General features: G+C 34.5%; 1 protein-coding gene across 5 annotated transcripts in view; it reads left to right on the plus strand.

The window, feature by feature from the left end:
* Positions 1-10970: 10970 nt before the first annotated feature.
* The window catches only part of LOC118267385 (fasciclin-2), a 108171-nt gene continuing 91864 nt past the window's right edge, over positions 10971-27277 (plus strand). For 3 of the 5 annotated variants that reach the window (XM_035581306.2, XM_035581307.2, XM_035581308.2), the window contains exon 1: positions 10971-11426. In XM_035581306.2, coding sequence (XP_035437199.2) covers positions 11360-11426 — 67 coding nt within the window. In that variant the 5' untranslated portion in view covers positions 10971-11359. The remainder of the gene's footprint in view (positions 11427-27277) is intronic. The other 2 variants (XM_035581309.2, XM_035581311.2) reach the window with 1 other exon arrangement.

Consider the following 27277-nt stretch of genomic DNA (forward strand, 5'->3'; position numbering starts at 1 on the left):
CGCACAAGACAAAAAATAATAATTATATACTAATTGGAGACTTTAATCTACCGTGCATTAAATGGAATGTGGGTGGGCCAACTTTTCTAAAACAAGGTACCATTGAAGTACAAAATGCGGGTATGCGGTTGGTGAATGATTTATGTTTTTTGGGATTAACGCAATACAATACGCTTTCTAATCACAAGGGCCATACACTTGATTTAGCATTTTCTAACTTGCTGTTACACATAAACGAATGTATCCATCCGCTAACAAAAGTTGACAATCACCATCCAGTGTTATCTATAGAAATTCCTGACCTTGAAATTTCTCCATTTCGTGAGTTGTCAGCACCGAGACGTAATTATCGTAAAACCGATTACAACGCATTAAATAATTATTTTGCTAAAATTGACTGGCACTCATCGTTCGATAAAAAATCAACAGACAGCGCTGTTCATGGATTTTATGAGGTCATTCAAACAGGGATTGATGAACACGTACCTCTCAGCCGACTAGTGGGTTCTCGCAGATACCCCATTTGGTATAGCAACTCGCTTATAAAAATTATAAAACAAAAAAGTAGGGCACACTCTCGTTGGAAACGTTTCGGTAACTTGCTCGATCGCGATGAGTTTGCAATGCTGCGAGATAGGCAGCGACATGTTCAAAAGCTTTGTTATAGTAAATACCTACATGAGACCGAAAACGATTTAAAAGAGAATCCTAAAAAGTTCTGGACCTATATTAAAAATTTGCGTGGAGGATCTAGTTATCCCAAAATGTTGTCCCGTAACAACGTAAACTACACAGACGGAAAAGACATTTGCGAGGCCTTCGGCGACTTCTTTCATGATGTTTTTGGAGAACCCTCAGACTATAACCAAGCTGGTGTTGGAGACACAGAAGTTGAGGACGGTTGTGTCGATATTATAACCGATCTAGAATTTACTCCATCGACCGTGGAGAAGTCGCTGAGCTCGTTAGGTACGGATAAGGGCCCTGGGTGCGACGGAATACCACCACTATTTTGGAAAGGTTGCGCAAAGTCTCTAGCACACCCGATTAGTTTCATATTTAATCTCTCTTTGAGAGAAGGTACGTTTCCAAATGAATGGAAGAAGGCACTTATAATTCCCATACATAAGAAGGGTTCGCGAATAAAAATAGAAAATTACAGAGGTATTTCTATACTTAATACGTTGGGCAAAGTATTTGAAAAGCTTGTGTACAATGCTATATATAATTACATTCTCAGAGGTATTTCTTATAAGCAACACGGTTTTTTAAAAAAGCGTTCGAGTGTATCTAATCTTGCTTGCTTCTCTAACTTTATCCTTGAAAATACAGAAAATGGTGGGCAGGTTGATGTGATCTACACAGATTTTGAAAAAGCTTTTGATCGTGTGGATCACAGCATCCTGCTCAGCAAATTATATAGACTAGGTATTCGCGGCGATCTCCTTCGTTGGGTTAAATCTTATTTATTTAAAAGGTCACAGGCTGTGGTATTAGGTGGTTTCCGTTCTAACTTTATTGAAATACCTAGCGGTGTGCCACAAGGATCCCATTTGGGACCTCTTTTCTATAACGCATATTTATTCGATATTACTGACTCTTTTAAACACTCTGAACATTTGATGTACGCTGACGATAAAAAAATATTTTATAAAATAACTTCAGCTGATGACTGTACAGCTCTCCAACAGGACCTTAACAGTTTGCATGACTATTACACTAGAAATAAGATTACAGTAAATGTCACTAAATGTCAATGCATCAGTTACACACGTAAGAAGAACCCAATAACGTACTCATACCAATTTAATGCAATAACTATTGATAAAGTTGAGATAGTTCGAGACTTGGGAGTCATGTTTGATAGTAAACTGACATTTTCAAATCACATAGACCTTATTACTAGCAAAGCCTACAAAAGTTTAGGATTTGTTCTGAGATCTTGCAAGGCATTTAAAAACATTGAAGCCCTTAAATCTGTATATTTTGCTTATGTTCGCAGCGTTCTGGAATACGCATGTCCTATATGGTCCCCTCAATATATAATATATAAAAACAAAATAGAACGGGTTCAAAAAAAATTTATAAATCATCTTAATTACCGCCTCCGTAAACCTCCAATGTCATACGAAAATAGCTGTAGGATACATGGATTGTTGACACTTGAGGAACGACGTAAAATGTTGGACATGTGTGTACTTTACGACATACTGAATGGCAGGTTGGATTGTCCGGATTTGTTATCACAGATCAAATTTAACGCTCCCCTGCGACGCACTCGCCATACGCCAATGTTGCATGTACCTAGGCATGCGACTAACTATGCTAGTAATTGTGTACTTGCTCGAATTGCACGATCGTACAACAATGACTTCTCTCAAGTTGATGTATTTAACTGCACAAAACCTAGTTTTAAAGCCCAGGTTAAAAAGATTATTGTTAATAAAAACGACTAGCAAGCAACAACGTTCCATTCACCATAAAATATTTACATTGTTTAATTTATGATATGATTAAATTAATAATGTGATATCCTTTTCACAATAATATATAAGTAACTTTCACTTAAAATTTAAAACCTTATTTTAAATATTGTTTAAAGTCCGTTCGCATGATAATTATACTAACTAGTTAAGCAGGGAAACCTATTATTAGCCTTACTAAACTGTAAATGTTTCTTTGTAATGTATTATATGTATCGCTGTTGGTTTTCTAAATAAATAAAATAAATAAAATAAATAAAGTGATATTGACGGGTTTAAAATGCAAATTGATAATTATGTATATTATGTACTTTATGACACAGAATTGTGTAGGGCGGTGTTTTATTTTGTAGGAACTTGCAACTCACAAGTAAAATTAATTAGTAAACATAAAATACCACACTTAAGCAGAAAAGAAGCAAAGAAGTCCTTACACTACTTAGGTTCACTTTACCTATGGCTAGATAATCGTTATTTTTTAGTCCTCTACTTCTAATTTTATTGTTAGTCCCTCTATACCAAGGTTCGTTATAGACACTTTATAAAAAAAAAACACCAACACAACTTCTTTTAAAATTGCCACGACACTTCTCCAACTTCCCAAAGCAAGTCGAAACAAAAAGACCACACATTCGCGCAGTCACACAATCATAAGTAACTCCCCGACAATCGAAGAAACCCTTACATACCAACATTCGCGAGACTGCATTAGGCCTACGTTATGAGTCGGAAAACGCGACACTTACCGACAACGAGAGTTCCTCCCTATTTATGACGTCACTTGATTTATTACCATCCTCCCCCCGAGACGGTTGTTATTCTTTGTACATAGTCCCACATCAGTTACACAAATCCAGTATAAGCTGATCGTCGAATGTTCGTAAAGATCATACAAAGCGAGACCATAATAGCCTGGTGGTGTATAGCTCAATGCGTAGCCGTGTCTACGAGACTACGGAGCAACGACCTTTCTGAATTCTGACTCAGCATTCAACAGATAACACGAAGGCTACCATTATTCTTTTTTCAAAAAATGTAATTGTTGAATTAATTGAGTGTGTTAAAATAATTGAATGGCTTCCATAGGTGTTGAGTTGTTAGTTCTTGGTCGTGGGATCTTTATTACGTCAAGATAAGTAATGGAAGTCACTTTTTTGGAAAGTTTTGCTTTTATTGCATTCTGAGATGACGAACTTAAGATTGTTTATTATCTACTTTCGTAGTTGGACGGAAAATGAGAAATAGAAAACTAATTCATGGAAAGAATAATAAAGATCTCATATAAAGAGACGACCAGATTGGTGATACATATATTAAAGAAGGGCCCAATTTAAAATACCCTTAACCGACGAGCATGCATGAAAAGACTGATGACAGTTGAGGAAGCGAAAGAGGTATGTAAGATTCGTAGTAATTGGTGTTGTCTCTGCCTACACCCATGGCAGACAGGTGTGAGGTTATGTATGTATGCACAAAGAGGCATAAAACTATGGAACGGATTAAGTAAAGATTACCCTAAAATTCTTTAGTTCAGAATCACGACGAACTCATCTACAACTTACTAACATAGAAATGATCTTGATATACATACTACTTTTTCTTCAGCTACCTGTTGTACCCAAATGTGATAAGAACCATTAGATTTTTGGCTTACACGATAAATGTCTCAACTTCCTTAAATCTCAATCTCCGCGCATCTCGCGAGGTTAGGCATTTCGATCAAATTCGCAACCATTTATCATGTTCACACGGCGAGCACTGCTATCATCGTTTAATTTCATGCATGATCACCGTACCATATTGGTATATTTAGAATTTTGTTATAATATTCGTGTACCTTAACGATATGAGGTGGGATGTTCGGATCAAGTTGCTGGAGTGTGAGTAATCTGACGGGACGGGTTGGGGGTAGGAGTACCCTCTGTTGTGCTGTCATGGAGACCGTGGCTAGTTGAGACTTGTTACTTTTATCTTGTTGACGATTTTTTCGTAGGACTGTATTTAATATCGGAGTTACTGTACGAGTATCTCGTATTGATTGGAGGGAGTTAAGGGTTTAGCTGCTCGGCAATAGTAAGAGCATGAAAGTAAGTTTTTTGAAGAAAAGCTTGATGTGATTCAGCATATTGAAGTGATTGTTTTGTAGATGCAATATGTGTACTTACAGTATTTCCTTTAATTTTTCTTTCAATACAATTTCACAGATTTTTTTAGAGTCAGTTTTCTTTTTTTTCAACAAAATATTTACTTACATCTGTTTTGTTATCACTGGTTGTCTTTATTTGTATGGCCATATTTTTATAGATGGATGGTGGGACCAAGAAATACTTTAGGCTTATGTTGATAAAGGGATTTCTATATTTAATCAAATTAGCTTTACAATGAGCAACAGACTCAAAGTATTGGCAAAGGTTATCAGTATGAGAGTAATTAATATTTCTGCTCATTATAAAAACAAGTCTATTTGTGTCACTCAACTACACAGACTTATCGAATCATTAATAAATTCCAAGAATAAAATATATCTTAATCCCATATCTATATTTTATTATTTGTATAATAATATGTAAACATATGAACTGTAAAAAAATAGTAAATATGAGAATTTATAATGCCTATAACTTCAAAAAACCTATTGTAATAGAAGACCAATAGACAGTTTCCACAGGTCTCCAATAAGATGACTAGTACGTAGAATGTTTTGTACTAATGATAGTACAGCAGCAGTCTTTAGAAGCATTTCACTTTATACCAAGTTACGATAAAAGGGTAGCAAGCTACGATAATGTGTAGATGGATAATATTTATTTTGTGTATAAAGGTAACCGGCGCAGTTCGTATATTTGGACGTTTGACGAAAGAGGTGCGCCCTACCATGTGTAGCCGATTCATATAGGTATCAAATTTATTTGTTCTGTTAATCGACCTCTCAATATCAGTACGTGGGGCGTACTTTAATTCTATTTGTGCAGTCAAAACAAGGGTCAGTTCTGATCCCTTTTCAATTAATTTATCCGAATAACCCGGGGCCTATTTTTTACTCTATTACCATTTGGGGAAATCGAAAATGCGTGTACATTGTGGCCGGTTGGCAAAGTAACTGATACTCGTATTACGTTTTCTGTCCATTCGTTCGTCGAGTTTGTCAATTGTTTTAATTGTGGCTTTTTATTTTGTTAAATGTCTTTTGCTGTTTTTTTCCTGTTTATTTGTGTTTTAGGCTTTTAAAAGTCTATCTTTTTGGTATAAAGGTTGGTTGGTATAGCACCAAAACCAAATTATGAATAAATACATATTTTGATGAATAAAATAATGAAGGCTTTATCAAATGCAATAGAATTAATAATTGTATGCTGAAACATTTTCAGGGTAGAAAATAAAGTTAGATTGTGCACAAAAATGCCAAGATCTACTTGGATCTTAAACAGAGGAAACATAAAAAACTTGTAAAAAATAAAAGCAAGATAATAGTCGGCCTCGATCCAGTAATAGGCTTTTTGATGGAAAATCTCTGAGAAGGTAAGTGTATCAAGTTATAAAAAAAGTTAAAACGATTTCTGCAAACTTCTTCTATTTATGTCAGTGTTTAGTATTTACGGAGAAAAAGATAATAACACTTTGTCGGTCTAGTTACTATAATATGTACTGGTCGTACCTATGAGACTGAGTACTAGATTTTGGTCTAGATTTTGTCTCTTTACCAGAAGATTTTCTAGATATAATTCAAGTTATATATTGACATTTTTAAAGTTGTTGAAGGTTCCTAAGGAAGACATGTAATATGTTCAGCTATATGTACTTACTACAATTATTTAGACACCACTCACTAACGGTGAAGGAAAATCTCGTGAGGAAAACTGAGCTTATAATTTCTAATTATAAGTTAGTAATTGCCAACTTGCTCAAACCTTTTCTGTGTGAGAAGAGGCCTTTGGTCCGCAGTGGTCACTTATTAGGCTGTTGATGAATCTGAGATATAAATAAAAATCTCGTGTTAAAGTTGTATTCGAATGTTAAAAGTACTAAAGAAGTAAGTCTATCTTAGTTCAAAATCCTGTGAATACATTCTGATTCTGATAAGATATAACATAAGTGAGTGATTGATATATTTATATGGAAATACGTCAAAGACTGAATATTAGAATATTGGAAATAAGATGTCAAGTCAAGCGTGTATTGTGAGTTATTTGCGAGTACAAGAGTGACTTTTATAGAAAATCATATTTGTTATTCGTTGAGACATCTTACATATGTATAACTAATAGGGTAGATGATTATTTTTTATTTTAATGTCCGTATGGGACATTATTTAAGTTTAAGTGTTGTTTTCTTATAAAACCTAAGACACGTAATTTTTTTTTCTTTATTTAAGTACTTTCGACGATGTATTGATTTGGAATATGACGCGGGGCGTCAATTTTGTGTACGTACTCAAAAGTGATGTGATTAGTTCTCACTTTTATACTTTGATTCGTTTTATTTAAGTGTTGTTTTCTTATATCTATACTAATATTATAAAGCTGAAGAGTTTGTTTGTTTGATTGTTTGTTTGTTTGTTTGAACGTGCTAATCTCCGGAACTACTGGTCCGAATCTAATAATTATTTTTGTGTTGGATAACCCATTTATCGAGGAAGGCTATAAAACATCACAACACGATCAATAGGAACCGAGCAGTGCGGGTGAAACCGCGCAGAAGTAGCTAGTGACTAAATAAAAATATATGTCTCTAATGTTTTTACATTATCTAACTGACGGACTAAAAATATCGTATGTAATCTTTACCGAAAAATCATTGACACAAAGCCTAAGCATATCTAATAAATTAAGCTAAGTAATTGGCCGAACAAAGCGTAATTAATTGATTACAATGTAATGAAATGACGGATAAATTGATTTCATTATGGTTCCTACAATACAATATTTTTACTAACGGCTTCTACAGTTACGTTTGGTGGCTGCGGGTTCAAAGAAGAACCTGTATTTTTATTTTAACAATAGGTGCCATAATGTTACTTATAATCATTCCTTATATTATCATAATAAGGTTTATGAAAATACAGAAAGTGGTTTATTTACTTAAGACGGATAAAAAAATATGGCTATTTAATAACCGATTTAAAATGAAATAGGTTTTCAGTTTGATCTGTATGTATATGCGCGTTTACCTCGAGTTTGGCTCAGCCGATTTTGATGCGGTTTTCAGCATAGTATTTTTCAGACGGTTTTGGATATATTACCTGATTTAAAAAATGGAAAATTTAAAGCGGTTCCCTATTTATTTAAGTTATTTCATTATAGCTATCTGTCACATCGCACGCGAAATTAAGATTCCTATAATGAATAATAATAATGAGAATTTTTTAATTGTAATAAAACAAATTTGTGAACTGAATCGAACATCTATAATCGAATCTCTATAAGGCAGTGCCACTTGTGACGAATTCGACCAATGAGTCAGTGTAAAATATCAAAATAATTGCTATCAATTGCCCTGAATTTAAAAATAAATGTACTTTGACGTTGCGTTTAACTTTCACCTGATTTCTCTGAAATTGCGCAGGCGTTTGATAAAGTACCCTCATTATAGATTACGTTGTCAGATATAGTGTCGCTTTAAAAAGAAAAGTGATACTGAAATTGTGTGAAACTGAAATATTGTTTCATGAAAATATACGTTTGTGAGTATGTTAAGGTTATTTAATTAAAATCACCATAATTTAGTACTCTATTTATGAAATAGAATAGTGTAATATTTTTTTAAAACAATTTGCTAATGGCCTATTAACGTAATAAAAGCTGATTTCACCAAGAACATGAAATATTATATAATGAATAAAATAAAATTTATAAACGAACTTATTATGTGAAAGTTGCCATTTGTCATGCACAATATTCAAGACGATTAAAACAATATCGTAAATCGATGATTGATGAAACCGAAAAGCCACATATTTTATTTGTGTTATGTTTTGTTACGGGTTTCATTTTGGTTACGATTTTATTTTTGTCACAATGATACTTTTAAATGATATAGGTTAGAATATTTGTGTCCCACTGACAAGATACGTAAATGAACGAGGCTTATGTTATTACTTCACTTGCATGTGTTCACTAAGTACTGTGTACAGTTAGCCGATAATACAAGCATACAAGCAATGACTGTCATTGTAGCACGCCACTACCACCATGGCAAAACAAATATTGTTTAAACGTTCCGGTGAGGCGTGAAATAGCGTGTTTCAATACCGTTATCAGCAACTATTGAAGCTTTGTTCAATACTATCAATGCGTAGAGTATTATAATCTAGCTTTTGTCTGAGCTAGCCTAGCTTTCGTGGGTAGTGTCTTTGGGATTCCATGTTTCTCTGTGTTAGAAATTAGGTTTAAACAAAACGTTTTTATAGGATTAGGTACAGGTATGTTAAATGTATCATCTTGGTTGAGCGATATTGAAATTAATAATGTAGATTTTTATAATAACTATTGTGAGACATACTATCGAATAATACGACTAAATTAATTAAAAATCAAGGAGCATCTGCACACGGCTGCCCATGATGGAAAGTCCCTCTGTCTGTCGAAACTAGTAGAGTTTTTCTCCATTAATATGCGTGAGTAAACAGTGTTAAAATTCATTTTTCTGTTATATTTTTTTTATAGATAAGTTAAATATAGAAAAAAAAAATATATCTACAGTGAGAATATTTTTAACTATTTTGCTGTAACATTTCAGGTCTTATATCTGCTTAAAAAACCTGCCGTTCACTTCTATACTAAAATATATATATACCCTCAAAATATCACTCATATTAAATTCATAATGTAAGAACGAATATCTTGATTCTTGAGTCTGTCTCGGTTTTAACGCAGGCTTTCAGCTCACAATGGAGCTCTTGAAGGCGTGTTAAAAGCTTTGTTAGACCCGTTACGCACTTCCACGTATGCCTAAGACCTGGCAAGTTCACAAAACCGAGAACCTAAGACCGGATTATGTTTGTCTCAGCCGGTACACATACCCGTGTTTGTTACTGTAGAATAGACAATAGTCTGCTAGGCTATTCTGTAATTGTCAATTTGAAACATTTGACAGTGAGTGCCATCGCGGTCTGCGATGTCATTGGTTGTGAGAATAATCTCGACCAATTACAGGCGAGAATGCGATGTAGTACACTTCGAATGATTCGAATTGACAGTTACAGAATATTCTGGTCTAAAAAGACCGGCTTTTCGAAAAAATTCTCAGTAGTAGCTCTGAGTCTGCATATGAGCCCAGTATATGGCAATAGGCTCACCCCCTATTACATGGGACTTAAAACACAAATGGTGAAAAGTGGGTCTACATTAAAAACCGGCATTACGTGCCGTAATGTGTCTAACCCTTCGTTGATAAAAGACGTGACGTAGCGTTGATTTCTTTTTTGGCTTTTCCTGAAATAATTGCCGATTTCTATTCATTCAGTCGTCAAATAATTATAATTATTCGCGTAACCATAGTATAGGATTACAATAGAAGCTTCATCGAGGTCTCGGAGGTTCGTGCTTCGTGACCGGTACCGTGGTACCGGGTATTAGCAGTAGGTACCTCGGTACCAACGATCATGTATTATTCATGCCGCGTTATGTAATCAGTCACAGGTGCCGATGTATCGACGCCAGCGCCAACGGATTTTTTTCGCTAATTTTTTTTTGACATTTTATTAGACGCTCTTCGAATGGTAATTCTTGTTCCTACGGGAGTTTGGGCATATTTCTGTTTAGGCTGGAATAATTATTTTGTGCTGTCCTTAAATTGGTGATTTTCTTTCTTAGTGTTCAGTTATAATCATGGTGAAGTAGAAACTGGTGGCAGGAGAGAAGTTTTGACTTGTGTATTGGTTAAATCATTATTGATGCTTATTTCCAAATTTTCTACAGTTTTTTTTTCTAACAGACCTAACCTAATCTAATTAAGTATTAAGTAACCAGAAAAATAAGTGTGGATCTCTACCGTCACTGCCATTTTTATTTCGTTACCACTACTTTCGTCATCATTTATCATCAGTTCATTGTTCACTAACCAGCCTCCCGTTAGTCGTTTAGAGAGCCTATTGAATCGTCACGATTGCATTATACAAACCTCAGCTTGTTACAAAATTAAGTGGACCGTAATACAAACTTACTTTTATGGAAATTACAGCTACGTTTCAGAACTCACCGAGACGACTAGACTTTACAAATAATATAAAAATAATAAGGAAACTGTTGTACGTTTATGAAATAAAATATAAATTCCAGTGAAAGAAATAAAAAGCAAATGAATAGAAATGAACTTGGAATGTCAGTATGAATGTAATAAAAATGCACTGATGCAGGGCTACATAGCTTGGTTAATAACCTAATAAAGTATGAGCAACTAGTTTTGATCCTTGCATGTTCTATCTCACGAGAACACAACCACACGCGATACGAGCGACGCTCCGTAGTTCCGCGCACGCCCGTCACACTAGCGTGTCGCCTCCATCGCGGCAGTACGGCCTGGCGCTTGACGAGAGTGGACGTATGCTTCTCGCGCGCACCGCCCCAGCTCAACGCACGAAACAAGTTTTGTAATTTAACTTCGGACTATTCTAATCACATTTAAATCTTCATCATCATGGACTTGAGTGATCATCTAAAAAGTACTTTTCTCAATGTAATTTCATAATTTTATTTAACTTTTCTTGTGGTATTTGTGGATTTATTATCTAGATTGAAAGATACGGTTCGTAAAGGTGTAGTAGAAACGCGAGTGAAATTGTTTATTGTTTCAAAAGACAATCCGTTGAGGAGTTTGAATTTTCTGTTGTTTTTATTGTTTACGAGGACGCAAACCTTAGCGTGTTGAAAAGAGACAAGATGAGGTCCAAGCGTGTAAGAGCGACAGGTGTGGTTGCTTTGGCGGTTCTGTTGGCAACTATAACAGGTAAGTTAGTTCGGAACTTTACACAACTTTATTCGTTGTTTTTAATGAACAAATGCCATCTAAATGGGATATTCTACTTATAAGAACTTTGTTATTTCTTTATTTTCCAATACGTTACCTACTAAAAGTGTTTTTCTAACAAAGTTTATCAAAGTTGATAAGTTTTTTTTATCATGTTGGTACTACAGTGAAGTGTGATTCATTCAAAAAAGTTTGAGGTTATGTTTTGATGTTTTTAGTATGGATCGCATTTCTATTTTTATTCTATATCTACCTACTAAAAATAATTAAAACTATGAATATCTACTAAGTAGGACGTTTTTGGTAGTACTTATGAGATACTATTGTACAACATAGGTATGTATTTAAGAACTTACCTACAATATTTGTGTAGGCGTACATATGTACAATAAAATCTATACATATTTGTAAAAATAACCAATCTTGTTCCTTTAATTTTAAACCCCAAATTATCACCTCAAATATTTAAATAATTAGTAACAAACCCAAACAAATGAATCTTCCAACAAGAAACTCGTTGAGACATACAAAAAATCTAGTAGACACTCAAATGGGTTGAAGGTTGCACTGCACCGCTAGACAAGAAAATTCCAACCGTTTCAATGCTCAGTCACAAACCTCACAATTAGCTATTGTGACCGGTCTTCTTGAGAAAACATCAGTAATCATTCACCTAGATCCGAAGCGAAAACAATTAGAAACTTCAGTGGATTGTCGAACGTGACGATTAGTGACAAGCCAAGGCCTAGTTGTGCAAAAACCGTTGTAGTCCGTTATGCATTGAGCAGGTGGCCACTACGGAAGCCGGCTTTCCAGGAATAATTGCGAATTATGCCACATTTGTTCAAAGCGTACCCAAGCGTTACTTTCTCAGCGCTCTGAATCAATGAATCGGAAATCCACATTTGGTCGTCTCTGTTTTTAACGTAGAATTCAAACGATTTTAATAGTATTTGTGCGATGAGACTCCATACGACACATTGGAACATAAAGATTTTGTTCTTTCCACGCATATTATTTAAATAAATCTGAAAAAATATTTTTCAGGTAAAAGAAAATGTTATTTGAGGTTTCCAATAATAATTTTATGTAATGAAGCAATATTTATCTTATGCATATTGCATGGTCGGTTCTGGCCGTCATTGTCGATCGGGAATCGGAGAAACAATTTGCACATTCCAAAAAATAATATTTAAACATTCAATAAATACACAATGGTATTAAAATTTACAAAAAACATACTTTTATTTGAGTCAGTAAGTTATCAAGTATGATCTTCAAAAGTGCATTTATTTTTATGTATGAAATGGATCCTTGTATAATGCTACAGACAGACCGTATGAGAGCGAGAGGATTAATACATGGTAATTAACTTGAATTTCCAATATCGTGATGGATGAAAATAATATTTTCGATACAAAGAGCGCTATGATGATGAGATGAGATGCGTGAGGGAATTTATTACTTATCTACTGTAACGTAATAAGTATGAAGTTAGCAAATCATCTGAAGATAACTATTATGCTAGACTTGCGCTACAGATAAACTTGTAACAAGCTCAGGAGCCCTATAATATTGAAGCGAATTATTATCGAGACTAATGAGCAAAACGAGGATGTGTTTCATTAAAGCTTAGCTAACTATTGAAACTATTAAATGCCTACATGGGATACAATTCATACAAATTCTAAGCATCTGCCGTGTCATTACCCTTAGTCATTTAAGCCTGTTAACGCAGCGAGACCGCTGTAATGGCATGTTGACGGCACTTTCCACGGTCATGACCGTTTCTGATTATGACTAGCAATAAGATACAGAGATATTACTTAATATTTCATTCGCTATAAAAATAAACTCTCATTGCTCTCGTGAGGACCCCGCTGGAGATGATGAGGCCTTCAATTTGTTAGACAAGTAAGGCTCTTTGAAGGTCGATTACTTATTAGAGTAGTGATATAAATTAATGATAAGAGGCTTATTACAATTCCTCATTTCCAAAGCTTAATATCTTATGAAAACTCAGTTATATTTGGGCAGTAAGAAAATAATAACTTTATGCCTAAAATAACAGTTTATTCCATTTCTCCAGCAGAATTTCCAATAAAATCCGTCTTAATATTTCTGTCAATGCTGGCACTATTGGAAGTAGTTCAGTACTTCCTTGGATTATTTTAGTAGATGCATTCTGGAGCTAATATGATTTTAGCTCTCAGGATTATATCAAGTACTGGAGTTTCCTGGATGCAAATAGCAACTTGGGATTTAATGCATTTGTGATTGTGCAACGCTATTTCCGACGTTTTGTTCAAAGCTGTTATTATCTCAACTACAGTGCTCATCGCTTTAACAATAACTGTTCTCTGACATGTGACGAAATTTAGTGAAATGGCCACTTTATAAAAACAATTTTCACATCAACATACGTGTTAGTAAATGGAATTATTTTATATCTAGCTGCATGGGCACGTGATGTGGGTCATCTTGATGAATCATGAGAACTCGGACTAACACGTTAAATTGCTTTACGTTACGTGACATCGTAATCTTGTACTAACGAAGATCAGATAGGTTTCTTAGAACGTTAGCCCAAGCTGTCACATAACTGCCGACATATTACTTTTCCGTTTATTGTGTAAAGAAAATTGGTTTAGCAAATTGAACTGCAATAACGTTTGATGGTTAATAACGTTGCTTTATGAAGAAATAGTGTTGCACAAATTATTCGAGCTACTCGCTTATACAAAATGGCGACACAGTCTAAGGAATTAACACGGAATTACCAATTTAGATTTTGAATATCCTACAGAAGATTCCAAGGATAAACAAGATAGAACAGAAACTACGTTAGACACGAGACCGTTGAATATCAATTCGTATCCGATCATGAATACACAAGCTGGTCATTAAGTAAACAATGCACGTTTATGCTCCAAGCGGCCAGCACGTTACTGGGCTCTGACATCAATTGATAAGCCTTATCTAATCTAGTACAGGTGCTTCCCTATCGGGGACGCATTCGACGTAGACCGTTGGAGATAAAGGCTCCGAATTCTATGCGAAAACGGATGCCAGAATTACTCCAGTGTTTTTGTTGACACCTTGTATTGTGAAGCTTATCTTGGGTTCTTGTTAATTTTGATGAAATAATTTGGAGCAGCAAGAAATTTAACAAAAAGATTTACTGAGATATTTTACGTAGAACGAATAACGGCTATAAAGAAGTCTACGTAATGTTAAACTTAAAGTTATTTGTGGAACCAGTCTTTGTAATAATTTGTATTTGCTTTGTCCTTATTTGTCCAATGAATATTTCGATTAATATTTGGAACTAAACTAAGACGAAAATTTAGCTAGATACAGAATAAACTAGAGTACTTAATTTGTACCGAGTATCATCGATCTATATTTAGCTATCTGGGCGCCACATTCAAACTATTCGTAGTTTTATTTATGAATAGTTTTTTGTTGAAGTTCAAGAACTGGAACTTTACGACGCTGGAAGAGTTACTGAACTTCGTCTGCCCTATTTTTGTGGGTTTCTTCACAATAAATTACAGCGTAAAACTTTCTTTCTGTGGACTCAGAATTTACTGTCTTCCATTTTCCAGGATATATGTTTCCGTTTCCCTAAGCATCGCATCGATATCGCTTTCATGTGGTCGTTGAGTTACTGATAAAACCAGTAGTCCAAACCGGTTTTGACGACGGGATGTCGGCTTGACGATTTTCGCAACATTACCTTACGCAGGAATGTCGTATGAAATGTTTTTGTATGCAACCTATTTGGTATTGAAAAGCAGTTTTGGAGTTGTAGGAACTTGGTTTGTGTTTAATACATAAATATTATTTTTTGGATGTTCAAAACCACGTATAGTAAAAATATGCGTCAATAAAATTTTCATTGCAAAACATATATTGTTAATTCGTTTTAATCAGGAATTTGGACTAAACAATATAATAGGCGTGGATAATGCCCTGATAATATTCTTGATAACAAATGAAGGTCTAAGTTAAAATGGGATGGTTTTAGTAATCATTAGTTTCTTCATTCTGAAAGATATGGAACGTGGGTGTGGATATAATGAAGTTGATATTTTTTTATCACTCGTTTTAATGAAAACAGAAATGAGTATTTGACATCTAAGAATTTGTAATCATCATTACGTTATAATAAAAAAGTAAAAAATTGTGTCTGGAAAGAATAGGGTGATAAAGACAGAGAAATAGAGAACAAATTAGATATTTTTAATGACACAGTACAAAAATCAAAGCACAATGTGTTCAAAGTAGCATACAATACACATGCACACGCCACAGTCCGTTAGCACGATACTGTTACGAAATTCTGCACAATTAGTTCTGCCTTTGCTTGAAACACTTTTAATTGGTTATACTTGAACAATACAGTCGAAAGAAGTAAGCATCGTACTCTTCAATTGTAAAGAGTAAAAGCAGTACTTTCTAATTTGTCTGCGATAAATCCGAAACAGAGTTCAGAGGTCCACCATGGAAATTGCAAGCTACAGCACGGAATCACTGTTATTTTGACGCAGTTTTTTGCCCTGATGTTACGATAGGTCGTGTTGTAAATAAGTCTCTGTAGTACCAACTCTGAAATCGTGTATCGTACTCCTCCACCGACGTCATGGTTTGCTTTTTTGTAATGGCCGCCGTTTCATGGTACACCGATTTCCCTTTGTAGAGATTGGAGGTGTGACCAATTTTGATGTCATAATTTTAGTTTTCTTTTAACAATATCTCTCGTTCGTGGTTTGAAGAGTTTTAATTGATGCTCTCGATTTTAACGTTTTTTTTAATGCCCAAACGCCACGGAAGTGTAAGCAATTTATTGAAACGTTAACATTTTTAAAGTTCTTATTTTAACCACGTAGAATTTCTATTCAACACTGATCACGGTACTCTTAGCGACTTTGTTGGGTAATTGAGATCTGAATGGTCTATTGAATGCAAACGCTAAATTTCGATAAAAAGTGACCTAATAGTGACTAAATGACTTGATTACTGCAAAAAATCAATTTCATCCGCTTTGTCAACCACTATTTAAAATTAGTTTAAATGCGCTGACGATTTTGGAAAGCCGATCTTACATAGATACGTTTTATTTAAACTGCTTGTAGATCAAGAAGATCAAGGCACATGTTGTGTGACCTTTTCATAAATATAAATCCTATCGCAGCACTAAAATCTCGTTTGACAATCGGAGGCCTTTCTTGTCAAGAGTAACACAAACCAGTAACCTCTGTGACTGTTAACAATAGCAGTGACGCATGATAGCTCGGAAATATCTCGCACAATGAAAGGTTAGAGGATCAACTATTTTCATCATTTCGTACATCGTTACTGCTTTTAAAGATCAAAGCAGAACTGTGCCGTGCAAATTGTAGTCTTAATGTCTTTCTCAAGCATTAACATGTGTGTGATAATAGAATCATTTAGTTAATTTATTCATTGTTTTATTTTAGACACAAGGTATAATGCTTAAATTGCAATCTTTTTGAGCTATCTCTTAACAGGTTCTAGATGACAATGGTAAAATTTTTCCGCTACATTTTAACAAAAGGAAGTAATAAATAATAGTCAAAGCTACAATAGTAAGATGATGACTACCTATAAAATGCACTAAACGTAGCAGTTTAAAATACCGATATTTCAAAATTCCGTAACAGAAATAGCATGATTGAGTTGTCCACTTTAAAAATACAAATAAGTAAGTATTGTTTTCCGCATTCTGTGATCTCTTGCAACCTGTACATGGAGTAGCATTTTATTAACGCCATTTTCTTCGAAGCCCGTTAATATAATGGCCTCATTCAGTTTAATTGATACTTACACTGACAGTATCAGTGGAAATGTGTCGTATCAATCATTCCAACCAATAAACGTACAATGTATCACTGTTTTGACGGATGTCAGTAATGTGTGAATGTGAATTAGAAGTAATGGTCCGGATATCACACGTGAAGATAATGTAGTAAAGATATAAATTGATAGTACCGTGAATTTAATTGAGTATCAAGTGAAACTTGAATGTCTAGTGTCTTAGTCATCCTTTGTCGATACGGTAGCGCAACCAGTAATATGATTTATCTCTTGTCGTAAATAATATTTGTTTGAAGGTTGAACAACATCTTTTTTGGAAATTCAGTGACAAATAAAAGTTGGTGATAACAGTTTCTTAGTAATTGCACAGAGCCAGAGTTCATGACCGATAATACATAGTATAGGTAGTTAGTGCACTTTTTATCGATAACAGGACTATGTACCGAGTATTATAAGCTGAAAAGTAACATCATGATACAAGGTGATCCTAAATTGATGAAGTGTAGAAAGTAATGATGAATTGTATCATTGTCTGATGATGTTACGACATATCACATGGAGTAACAAACCAAGACGCTAACAGAACAGTTTAAACTGTCACCATAACTTAACCAATTCAGTGTTTAGATATTCGAACAGCGACGAATCATGCCATGATCGTAAAGATGTCATGCAATGTTATGACTTCGTAAATTGTTTGAAATTGCCAGCACGGGCTACAGAAATAAAACCTCCTTTGTACAATTGGTTGGATGGGAGACTGGACGCGTGCTTGGTCAACTTTTAAAACATCAAAGACAACGGGTTTGTACAATGTGGGAAACAGAGTGTGTCGGTCTGACGGACCAACTGGGCTGACGGCCGGCGTCCGTGGACCTTGACGGAGCACGGGGTTGCATTTACTCGCAACACGTTATACAAGTTTTTTGCATCGTTCGTCGTCGGTGCAAGTCTAAAATTGTCGTTAATTACTTTTTGCTACCGAACACCGGGTTTTGGGAACCCTTTCTGGCAAAGTAGTATTCGAATTTTCTGGTCTAAAATTCTGCTCAGTATTTGGTGAGATTAAACCAAAATTTCATCTATGTAGCATAAAAGGGGAGTGTACTATAATCACACTTAACCTACACCTCGGGGGAAAACAGTGGTAATGTCGTGTTTTTTGTTCTTCCTTCATTCACGGTTTAGAAGTTCAAATCGGTGAGCTATTCGCACGGTTGGTGCTGCTTAGCGAGCCAGACCGTTAAGATATTTAACGGTTGTGCTCGTGTAAGACCAGAAAGCGAAACGGCTAGACTAACATAAGCTGTTTCAATGTGTTTTGAAGTAAACAGTTCAAGATTAACGGTGAATATTGATTCTGAAATCTACGTCATTTCATTGAATGAGTGGTCACGATTGTAATAACTGAGTATACGAAGCTCAACATTTATAAAGATATCTACAGATACCAGATGTAATCGATCTTAAAATTGTGCTCGGTGTCTCATCTAAGACCTGCATCCATTAAACCTTGGTGTATTGCAGGATCACCTTCAACTACATACCTTCATTTTAAAGCTTTCCATGGAGTGTAATGGAAATTAAAATCATAAACCAAAGGCACTAAAGTATAAAGTGATTTTCGCTAATTTCATTAGTTGGTTGCACATTCAATTTGTAATTTATTGGTGACAATTGATTGCCAGTTACGCTGTACCAATTAATGTAACATGTAGTGGGAGTTGTGCACTAAACTGGCGGTAAATATTAAGTGCTGCTTGTTACTAAATTAGGTACAGTAGAACTCCAATTATCCGAACTCCGACTATCCGAATCGCCGATTATCCGAATCACAAAAATTGTCAAAAAAAGTCTAAGTGCGCTATTATTCTCCCCCCGCGAAGCCAGTGTTTGTCAAGTCTTGACTTGACTTGTCTTAACTTGCCGTTGTGCCTACGCTGACTTCCCCCGCAATTTAATTCAATAAAAAAATTGTGCAATATCAAAACGTAGCTTTTATTCTCTTCAATGGCAATTTTTTGAAAAAATCCGATTATCAGAATATTTGATTATCCGAATGGGTCCCGGTCCCCATTAACTCGGATAATTGGAGTTCTACTGTAGTAATATTTAGGTAGTAGTCAATATGTTTAAAGATGTAGAGAGATCCAGAGTATGTCATGACAATTAGCGGGTTGGTAGCGAAACGCAGACTTATCAAAGCTAAAAAAAAAGTATATATATTTCGGAAACCATACTATACATCTCTTTGTTTTTTATAGCATAATTAATATGTAAATTATTTTATGAATAATGTATACATTTCGATGCCATCGAAATAAAATGATTTGTTTTTAACATTTGCTTTTTGTAATAATGTTTTTGTTGACTTTGCAAATAAAACATAATTTTTCGTACTCGTTTCGTGGGAAATAATTTATATACCTAGCGCAATAATGATAATTATAATGTTTTATTTATCGCTTCACACTAACATGTTAAATATAAAATCATTTAACTTTTATCATAAATAAATATTTATTAATTCATATCTCTATGATTTGTTTCGACCTAGTTCATAGTTTTGTATTATTTTAATTACCATTATTTGTTTCCATTGCGTTTAAAACAAAAATACGAGTAAATATTTATAATAACCTCATTCATGTTGTTTTTATTTTTTAAATGTTACGTATTATTACAGTAGAGAATAAGCTCATTAACTTAGATTAGACAAATATCTGTGAAAGTCTTCGGATTAATAAAAAATGAAATGATATAGTAGTACTATAACACGTACTTGGACGTAAGGTTACCGAGGCTTCGGCTCGATGAGCAGGAGTAGGAACCGGTTGGTTTTTAGTCAGTAAGAGTCTGACACTCCCTCCCGTCTCACTCAAAGGCAACATATCTGTCATAGGACTATTGACCACCGTCAAAAAAGGACGGAAGTTTTTATTAATTTTCAAATTAAAATCATCATCCCAAAAAGTATTGTAGTAGACTATACAAAAAATAATAGGCAACTACGTCGCCTGATTGAATCACCTACCGTAACATTTGGTGGCTAAAAACGCAACGTTGCAAAGTGAATGAACGTGTTGCTGTCAATAGATTGTACCAGTGACAAATGGTTTATGGTAAAATTGAACGGAAAATATTTCCAACTTGTCTCCATGTGAGGAAAATTCAATGTTCTCGTTAGAAATGAGAAGTGACTTATTGATAGATTTTCCAATCGTGAGTTTGATAATCGAGAAGTTTTGAGTTCGATTTCCGGGTTTGCCATATGGAATAATTATAATTGGACTAAGATTCGCCATAGGTAAGTATCAGTAACTATGAAGTCTATAAATTAGCCTTCTATTAGACTCGTGTCAATTCAATATTAAGTAAATAGATATCTGCAACAAAAGTACCTGTATCCTTCTCGTTCAGAGAATAAATAAACGTATCATCATCATCATCATCAGCCGAGAGACGTTCATTGCTGAACAAAAGCCTCCCCCTTAGTCCTCCACGTAGAACGACAATAAACATAGGTATATGTATATTTAAATGAGAGGTGTAAACTTCACGGCCTTGAAAATTTGAATATGTCTATTTACAAACATATAGGGATTCTTAAATACCGTGATGATCACTCAAGCATCTATAATTGTGAAGTGTTACTAAATATCTGTCTGTCTTGACAACCGGAACGTAATACTAAATAATATGACTGTACACGGTGAGAATCCATCAATAATACTTGATTTAGGAAAAGCGATCTTAATGCTAATGTAATACGATGCTGATGAAATAATATTCAATGAGCGGTTTATTAACCAGATACATGTGATAGACATTATTCATAGCATTTATTCTATGATCTTTGGACAATCAGGAATTATGGATGAAATAAATTACATAAAATATCTAGTCAATTTTACTTATTTAAAGCAGATTCTAGTATAGGAAGAGAGTTCCACTGATTCAATGTTCATAAGAAACTAGAACAAATTTAAAAAAAGGTCAACGATTCAAAACTTAAATTGCCTCATTATAACTGAGTGCACAACTGTTTAAGAGGTCAAGGCAGGTCAGATGTATCAATCGACGCACATTCTCAAATTCGCACGAAGCAAGTGGAGATACTATTGTCATTGTGTTTGCTCATGTACTTTATATTTTATACAATTAGAGATAAAGTTGAAAATGCTTTAGTTTTGTATAACCTTGACCTATCACTTATGGTAATGTGAAACAAGTGTCGTGTCTGTGCAAATCACACTGTTCAAATATAAGTTACCGAACAACTTAAAAATAAGCTTAGATATAAACGTAAAAATATGACAGTAAGAAAGATTCAGAACCCACGTAATGAAAAAAAATCAAAATGCTTAAAGCAGAAAGAAATAACTTTCTTCGGATTGTCATGCAAAAGAATGTTGGAAATTGCATAATAAAGCTTACCATCTGTTTAAAAACTATGGCGGGCATAAAAGAAAAAGACACCGCGAAAAAGGGCGAACGCCGGCCGAGGAGCGAGAGAAATGCAATAATTTGCATTTAATTTCCCACACACAGACACGAATTTCGTTCTCTTAACTGTTTCCCACCATTGTGGTTCCCGTATAATTGTACAATGTTAATGATTCCACGCGATCTTCGCTATCTGCCTCATATCTCCGTCTCGCTTCTTGAACATCGGCCGTTATATTCAGTTCACTTTTTCAAACAATGTTCGTGTCTACGTCTCAATGTCTCAATTTTCACACCTTGTTAGGGCTACACTCAAAATGCTTTAATTACCACATTTCGTTAAGAATAAGTCGTCGTGTAATATATTGGTGCTAAAAAGGAAAGTGTTGCATGCCTAGTTAATAAAGTGAGTGACGCTCTAATTTTTTAAAGGTATTTGTAATGTTTCCACTGAGTTTTACGTCATGTTTAAAGAAACCAAAAGGAATGCCTTTTATTTAATGTGTTTTTTCAACTTGTGTTAGTCGTTGTTTATTCATATGATATTGTGCGTTCGAAAAACCCTAAGGTAAAAGCCTCTCTAAGATCCCTAATAAAATCTTACGTACCGCAGAAAGGTCGCTTTATGAATGGAACGGTTTGCCGAGGTCATATCCCAGATGATCCTAAGAAGTAACTTCAAAACAAAGTACAATCAGAATGATTTATGGACTTCCTGGAAGGTACAAAAGCTATTTTGTCCTTAAACGTTGTGATGGTAGCGGTTAATAGACTTGACTTGTTTGCAGTATTATGTCCTGATAACTTCGAGCCGAGAAGTTAGAGTTACAGAGGACTCGAGACGGTAGTCGGTCATCATAACTTCCCCCTTGCTACATCCTTATGTAAATGTACTTGAGGACCAACTCTGAAATAGCTTTAGTTGTAAACACTACGGCGTTTTTCTTGGAAATCTCCTCAATATGTGATATGAAGAAGATCATAAAGTTCTATTACAATTGATTGTTGGAGTCAATATTGTGACTTATTAAATAGAATAACATGATAAACAATAATCAAGAATCAGATACTACGAGTAGTAAACATGACTAATAGGACGAAGATTAATAATCGTTGACAATAATAACCTTTCTCTAAACAAAACAAAGAAGCAATGAAACATTATTTCACAATGCACAATCCGACACATTCCCCAAGAACGCATTCCGTTCAAACAATTCGCTCTCATTGATACAGAAATTGAATAATTCAAGTACTTTCACATTATCTCTTATAGCTCAGTAATGATTCATTGGTATCTTTATGTGGCTATTTTGGATCATAAGTGGAGTGATAACCATGCCTGGAGTACCAATCGGAGGAACATTAACCGAACAGGAAAGGAGGGTCCGTTTAATGTTCGATATTAAACGCCTGTGATATGAGTGGCTAACGTCTTCATCTTGATAAGGAGTTTGCTTGTAATTTGTACTCAATGCGCTCTTGGTATGTTTGGAGTACCTTTTGATTCGTTTTAGGATGTGATCTTTGACTTCCTTATACGTAGTCTCGTTTTTAAAAAATGAATGCATATAAATGGAAGTTGGTGTTTAAAACAAGAGAAATATAATGTAATATTCCACACAAAAGACTTAACTTAGTATTTAATGTAGAGGAAACGTCCCAAACGTAACTGCCCGCAACATTATCAGCAGGAAACCCCAGGGACAGGAGTAAGGACCATAAAATTTCATGCAAATCTTATTTAAAGGAAAAAATCTAATTCAGCAACTGCTCTTGCTTTCCACATTACGCTTTATGAAGCAGGCGATGCAAAAAGGATTTCACATTAACCACGGTAGATGAAACTCAAAGGTTGTGTAAGGAGATCGTTGAACAGGAAACCGGCGCAAGGTCAGGGCAAGGTACTCTTTACGTTTTATTTACCTGCTTTATTTACAAAACATCTATCGAAACATTTATCTGCCTGAGTGAAATTGTAACAGATTTTACGGATTCTACCACATGTTGTTTTCTCATATTATATTATGAATCTGTATCGTGTGATTTCTGTTGAAATATCTTCATTTCTATATTTGAGATGCCTCTTTATATTGGAATGTATACTAAACAAATATACTTTTTATGTTTTCTCATCTTTGTTACGCATTTCATTGTTTGTAAAACTTGCTTTCTAAAGCAATCAATTTTTAAGTTAATGTAAATGTTTTCTTTAGTATCTACAGCGGTAACACTTTCTCACAAGAAACATATGAACAGTGAACACTATTTTATGTATGTAAGTGATGTTATAACATTCCGAAGACATATTGTAAGAGATTGCCAGCTCATTACCGATCATATGTATTGCGTCGTTGTCTGACAAAATCTAGCAACAAGTACGGATAATCATAAATTCTAGCAAATCGCCTTATATGGAAAATATATCAAGTGATTATCATTTAGGGGAAATGGGGCAGCAGACCACATTATTTTCATACCAACTTATATGCTTCGCATAGTGTGGTCAAGTACTTTGGCATTTTATTAGCAGTTTCAGTGGTTTCGGTGGCGCTGGTCTCGCGTTTACGACTGTGACGTCATCGGATGAATGCTACTTTGGCCGCATGCCAACTGATAGCCACTTGACCCGGCTTAGCCCAATGCTTAATGTCCGGGTAATGACCCACCGTTTCCAGCAGGTTTCCAGAAGTTTCCCAAGCGCTCACAAGTTCTCATGTAGCCTCGTATCGTAACCTACTTAAGGTTACGTCGGAAGGGTTGTAACTTTGTCCGAGTCATTAGATGATGTGATAAAGTCGTTAAACTTATGAAATAGTTTACTCGAAGTGAGAACGTCGAGTTCACTTTGATGACCGTTTATGTTGTAACAAATTTTGCTATTAACTACTCTCCATATTTTCCCAGCATCAAAGAAAGCGACTAATTTCTTTATCTCACAATTTATTTTTAATGACGTAATTAGTTAGACGTGGCATTTTGAATGATTGAGATAAAACTTAGTTTCATTTCCATCCCATTTATGGTCCGAAAATAGAGCCCTACGTCAAAAAGTTTCAAACAAAGTAGATTGACAGTTCGAAAGCCGTTTCCCTTTTCACAGAAGTTAGAATTCGTTTTGTTAGCTAAAGGTAATTAGTCTTACAACAATGAAGGTTAGTCGCAGCCGTGATAAGAGGGCTGTCAGCTTTCATAAATATTAATGAGGTCCACTTGTCTCTGTCTTGCATTAAAATTAATGTGTTCAATTGCGCGTAGCACTCGTGCACTGAGACCCCTTTCGCGATGAAATTATGTTTTTCCTCTATGACGAAAAAAGGCTCGTCATGCTCTTTTGTTTCCGCTCCCTTGCGTTTATTTATATGTGAATCAGGGATTGTATTGTGTAGACATGATGGAGTAATTACAAACGATAAAATATTCAATCCATTTTCAATAAACATTAGAGTGAAATTGAAATACGTTAAGAAAGAGAAAATATCCAAGTGTTGCGGTGATATTTTTCATAAACACTAAGATTGAAATGATGTAATAAATACAATTTATGGAACCATTTTGTTCAGGAAATCCACGTAACTGAACATTACTGGCAGACTCACGCCGAAAATAATAGTCCATAAATCTAAATGAAATGTATTTGTATGAAAAACAGTATATCATCATTAAGTATATTAACTATCCTGTTCACGCCTGAATAAAGCATTGTGTAAAATAGGAGTTAAAATTTTACAAATTGAACCATTTTGCATTCAGTGTGAAATGCATTCACGAGGACATAGAGGTATACAATTCAGATGAGCATTTTGTTACGCGCAGCATTACAAAAAGAACTAATACCTATCATATTTTGGCTGTACAGAGAATAAAAACTAACTGAGCTAACTTTAAAAAAAATATAAAGGAAAGCTAGTGAATGTTTAATGGAATTGAGAAATTAAGCGCGGGTTTAATTTATTTATTGCAACCGTGTCTGCTCTAATGCTTCTAATTTAACTGTCTCAATGGTTGAATACAAATGCAAGTCACAAGTCTATTTTTCACAAATTACTGTCCAACAAAAAACAGACGTAACGTTAAGTATTAAGTCATAAAATACAGATTCCGAATCCATTCATGAAACTAGAAGAAAAACTTAGTTTTCAGTTGCCATTTTTTGTCGGTGAAGTAACGGCTGTCTGCGCTTAATCGTTGAGTAATTGCGTTTAAAAAAATATTCAGACTTATTGATACTAAACTAATTTTGGTGAATGTGCTTGGTCGCGTTTTTGTAGTTGAAATATTTACTTTAAATGTTTTTGTTTTAATAGTAAACGATTGTGTGAAAAGTGATACAAAAGAAACGGGTGTATATGGTGTGATTTCACTTGAAAATCTCCGATCAGGAAAGTGCAAGAAAAAGATTTTTTGCGCCAAGATTTTAGCTTTAAGCTTAAGCTTAGGATAAAGGAAAGCAAAAGAAGTGTTCTACTTTGAATACTAATACGAGGCGCTAAAGGAAAAAAGCAGATTAATTAAAATTTTAAGACTTTACCTTGATAGCGAACTTTTTTATTTGTTTATAGAATCCGATCCTCATTTGAAACTCATATAAAATCTTGGCTCGTATTCAGTAGCTACGAGAAAAACAAATAAACTACCAAGTACTAGGATATGCATTCATATTCTTAATATCATTTCACGTTACCATCAAAGAGTATAATAAAAACTTATTTACTCCATTAGTACTCATAAAATTTTATATGTTTTTAAGTAAAACTGAGGCGTGCTTAATGTGTCATGAAGCGGTTGTTTACGACGTTTCAACGAGACACCGCAATTAGGAGCATCCTGGGGGAAAGTGCAGACTGAAACTTTTACAGTACTGCAAGATATTCTCAGTGAGGAACCGCTGAAACTCGTACAAATGTATATTTTATTTTCCTGTCTTAGAAACTAAGTACTTAGTTCGTTCATATATTATCTATAAGTACATATAGATAATAATATATGTTTCAGTAACTTTAGATTTTCGAATATATTGGCTTATATGTGATTTATAAACTAAAATGTGAGTGATATTGTAGTTGTATTTTAACATACATGTATAGTGATTTAGTATTTTTGAATACAGTTCTCAGTTTATGGGATCAACCTTTGACCACAGATTTATATTTGTTCAATTAGTCAAGCATATTTCAAAACTACAGTTCAGCTCAATATCCCGACATTTCTGTTGTGAGAAATATGTAATGTTCTCATGAGAAGTTTTATCGCTGCGTATATCAAACTTCCAGTAAACGAGTGTTTATGTTAAACTTAGGTTTATTACTGTTTTTATTTAACAATGTTTGTACTTAACTAGTTTATTTGAGTGGATTTCGCCTGATGTCTTACTATGAAATGTAACAGACAAATTAAACTGACCGGTCGTAACAAAAGTCATTTTCTTTAAATTCAGTTCATCCGAGCTTCATAGTCTTTACTCTTAAGAACAGTTTTAAATTACACTATCTTGGTTTTAAACGACGTAAATCTTCGTTGGATGCAAGTGCTTTAAACTTGTA

Source organism: Spodoptera frugiperda, chromosome 6 (assembly GCF_023101765.2).
Source record: "Spodoptera frugiperda isolate SF20-4 chromosome 6, AGI-APGP_CSIRO_Sfru_2.0, whole genome shotgun sequence".
NCBI classification, from domain to species: domain Eukaryota; kingdom Metazoa; phylum Arthropoda; class Insecta; order Lepidoptera; family Noctuidae; genus Spodoptera; species Spodoptera frugiperda.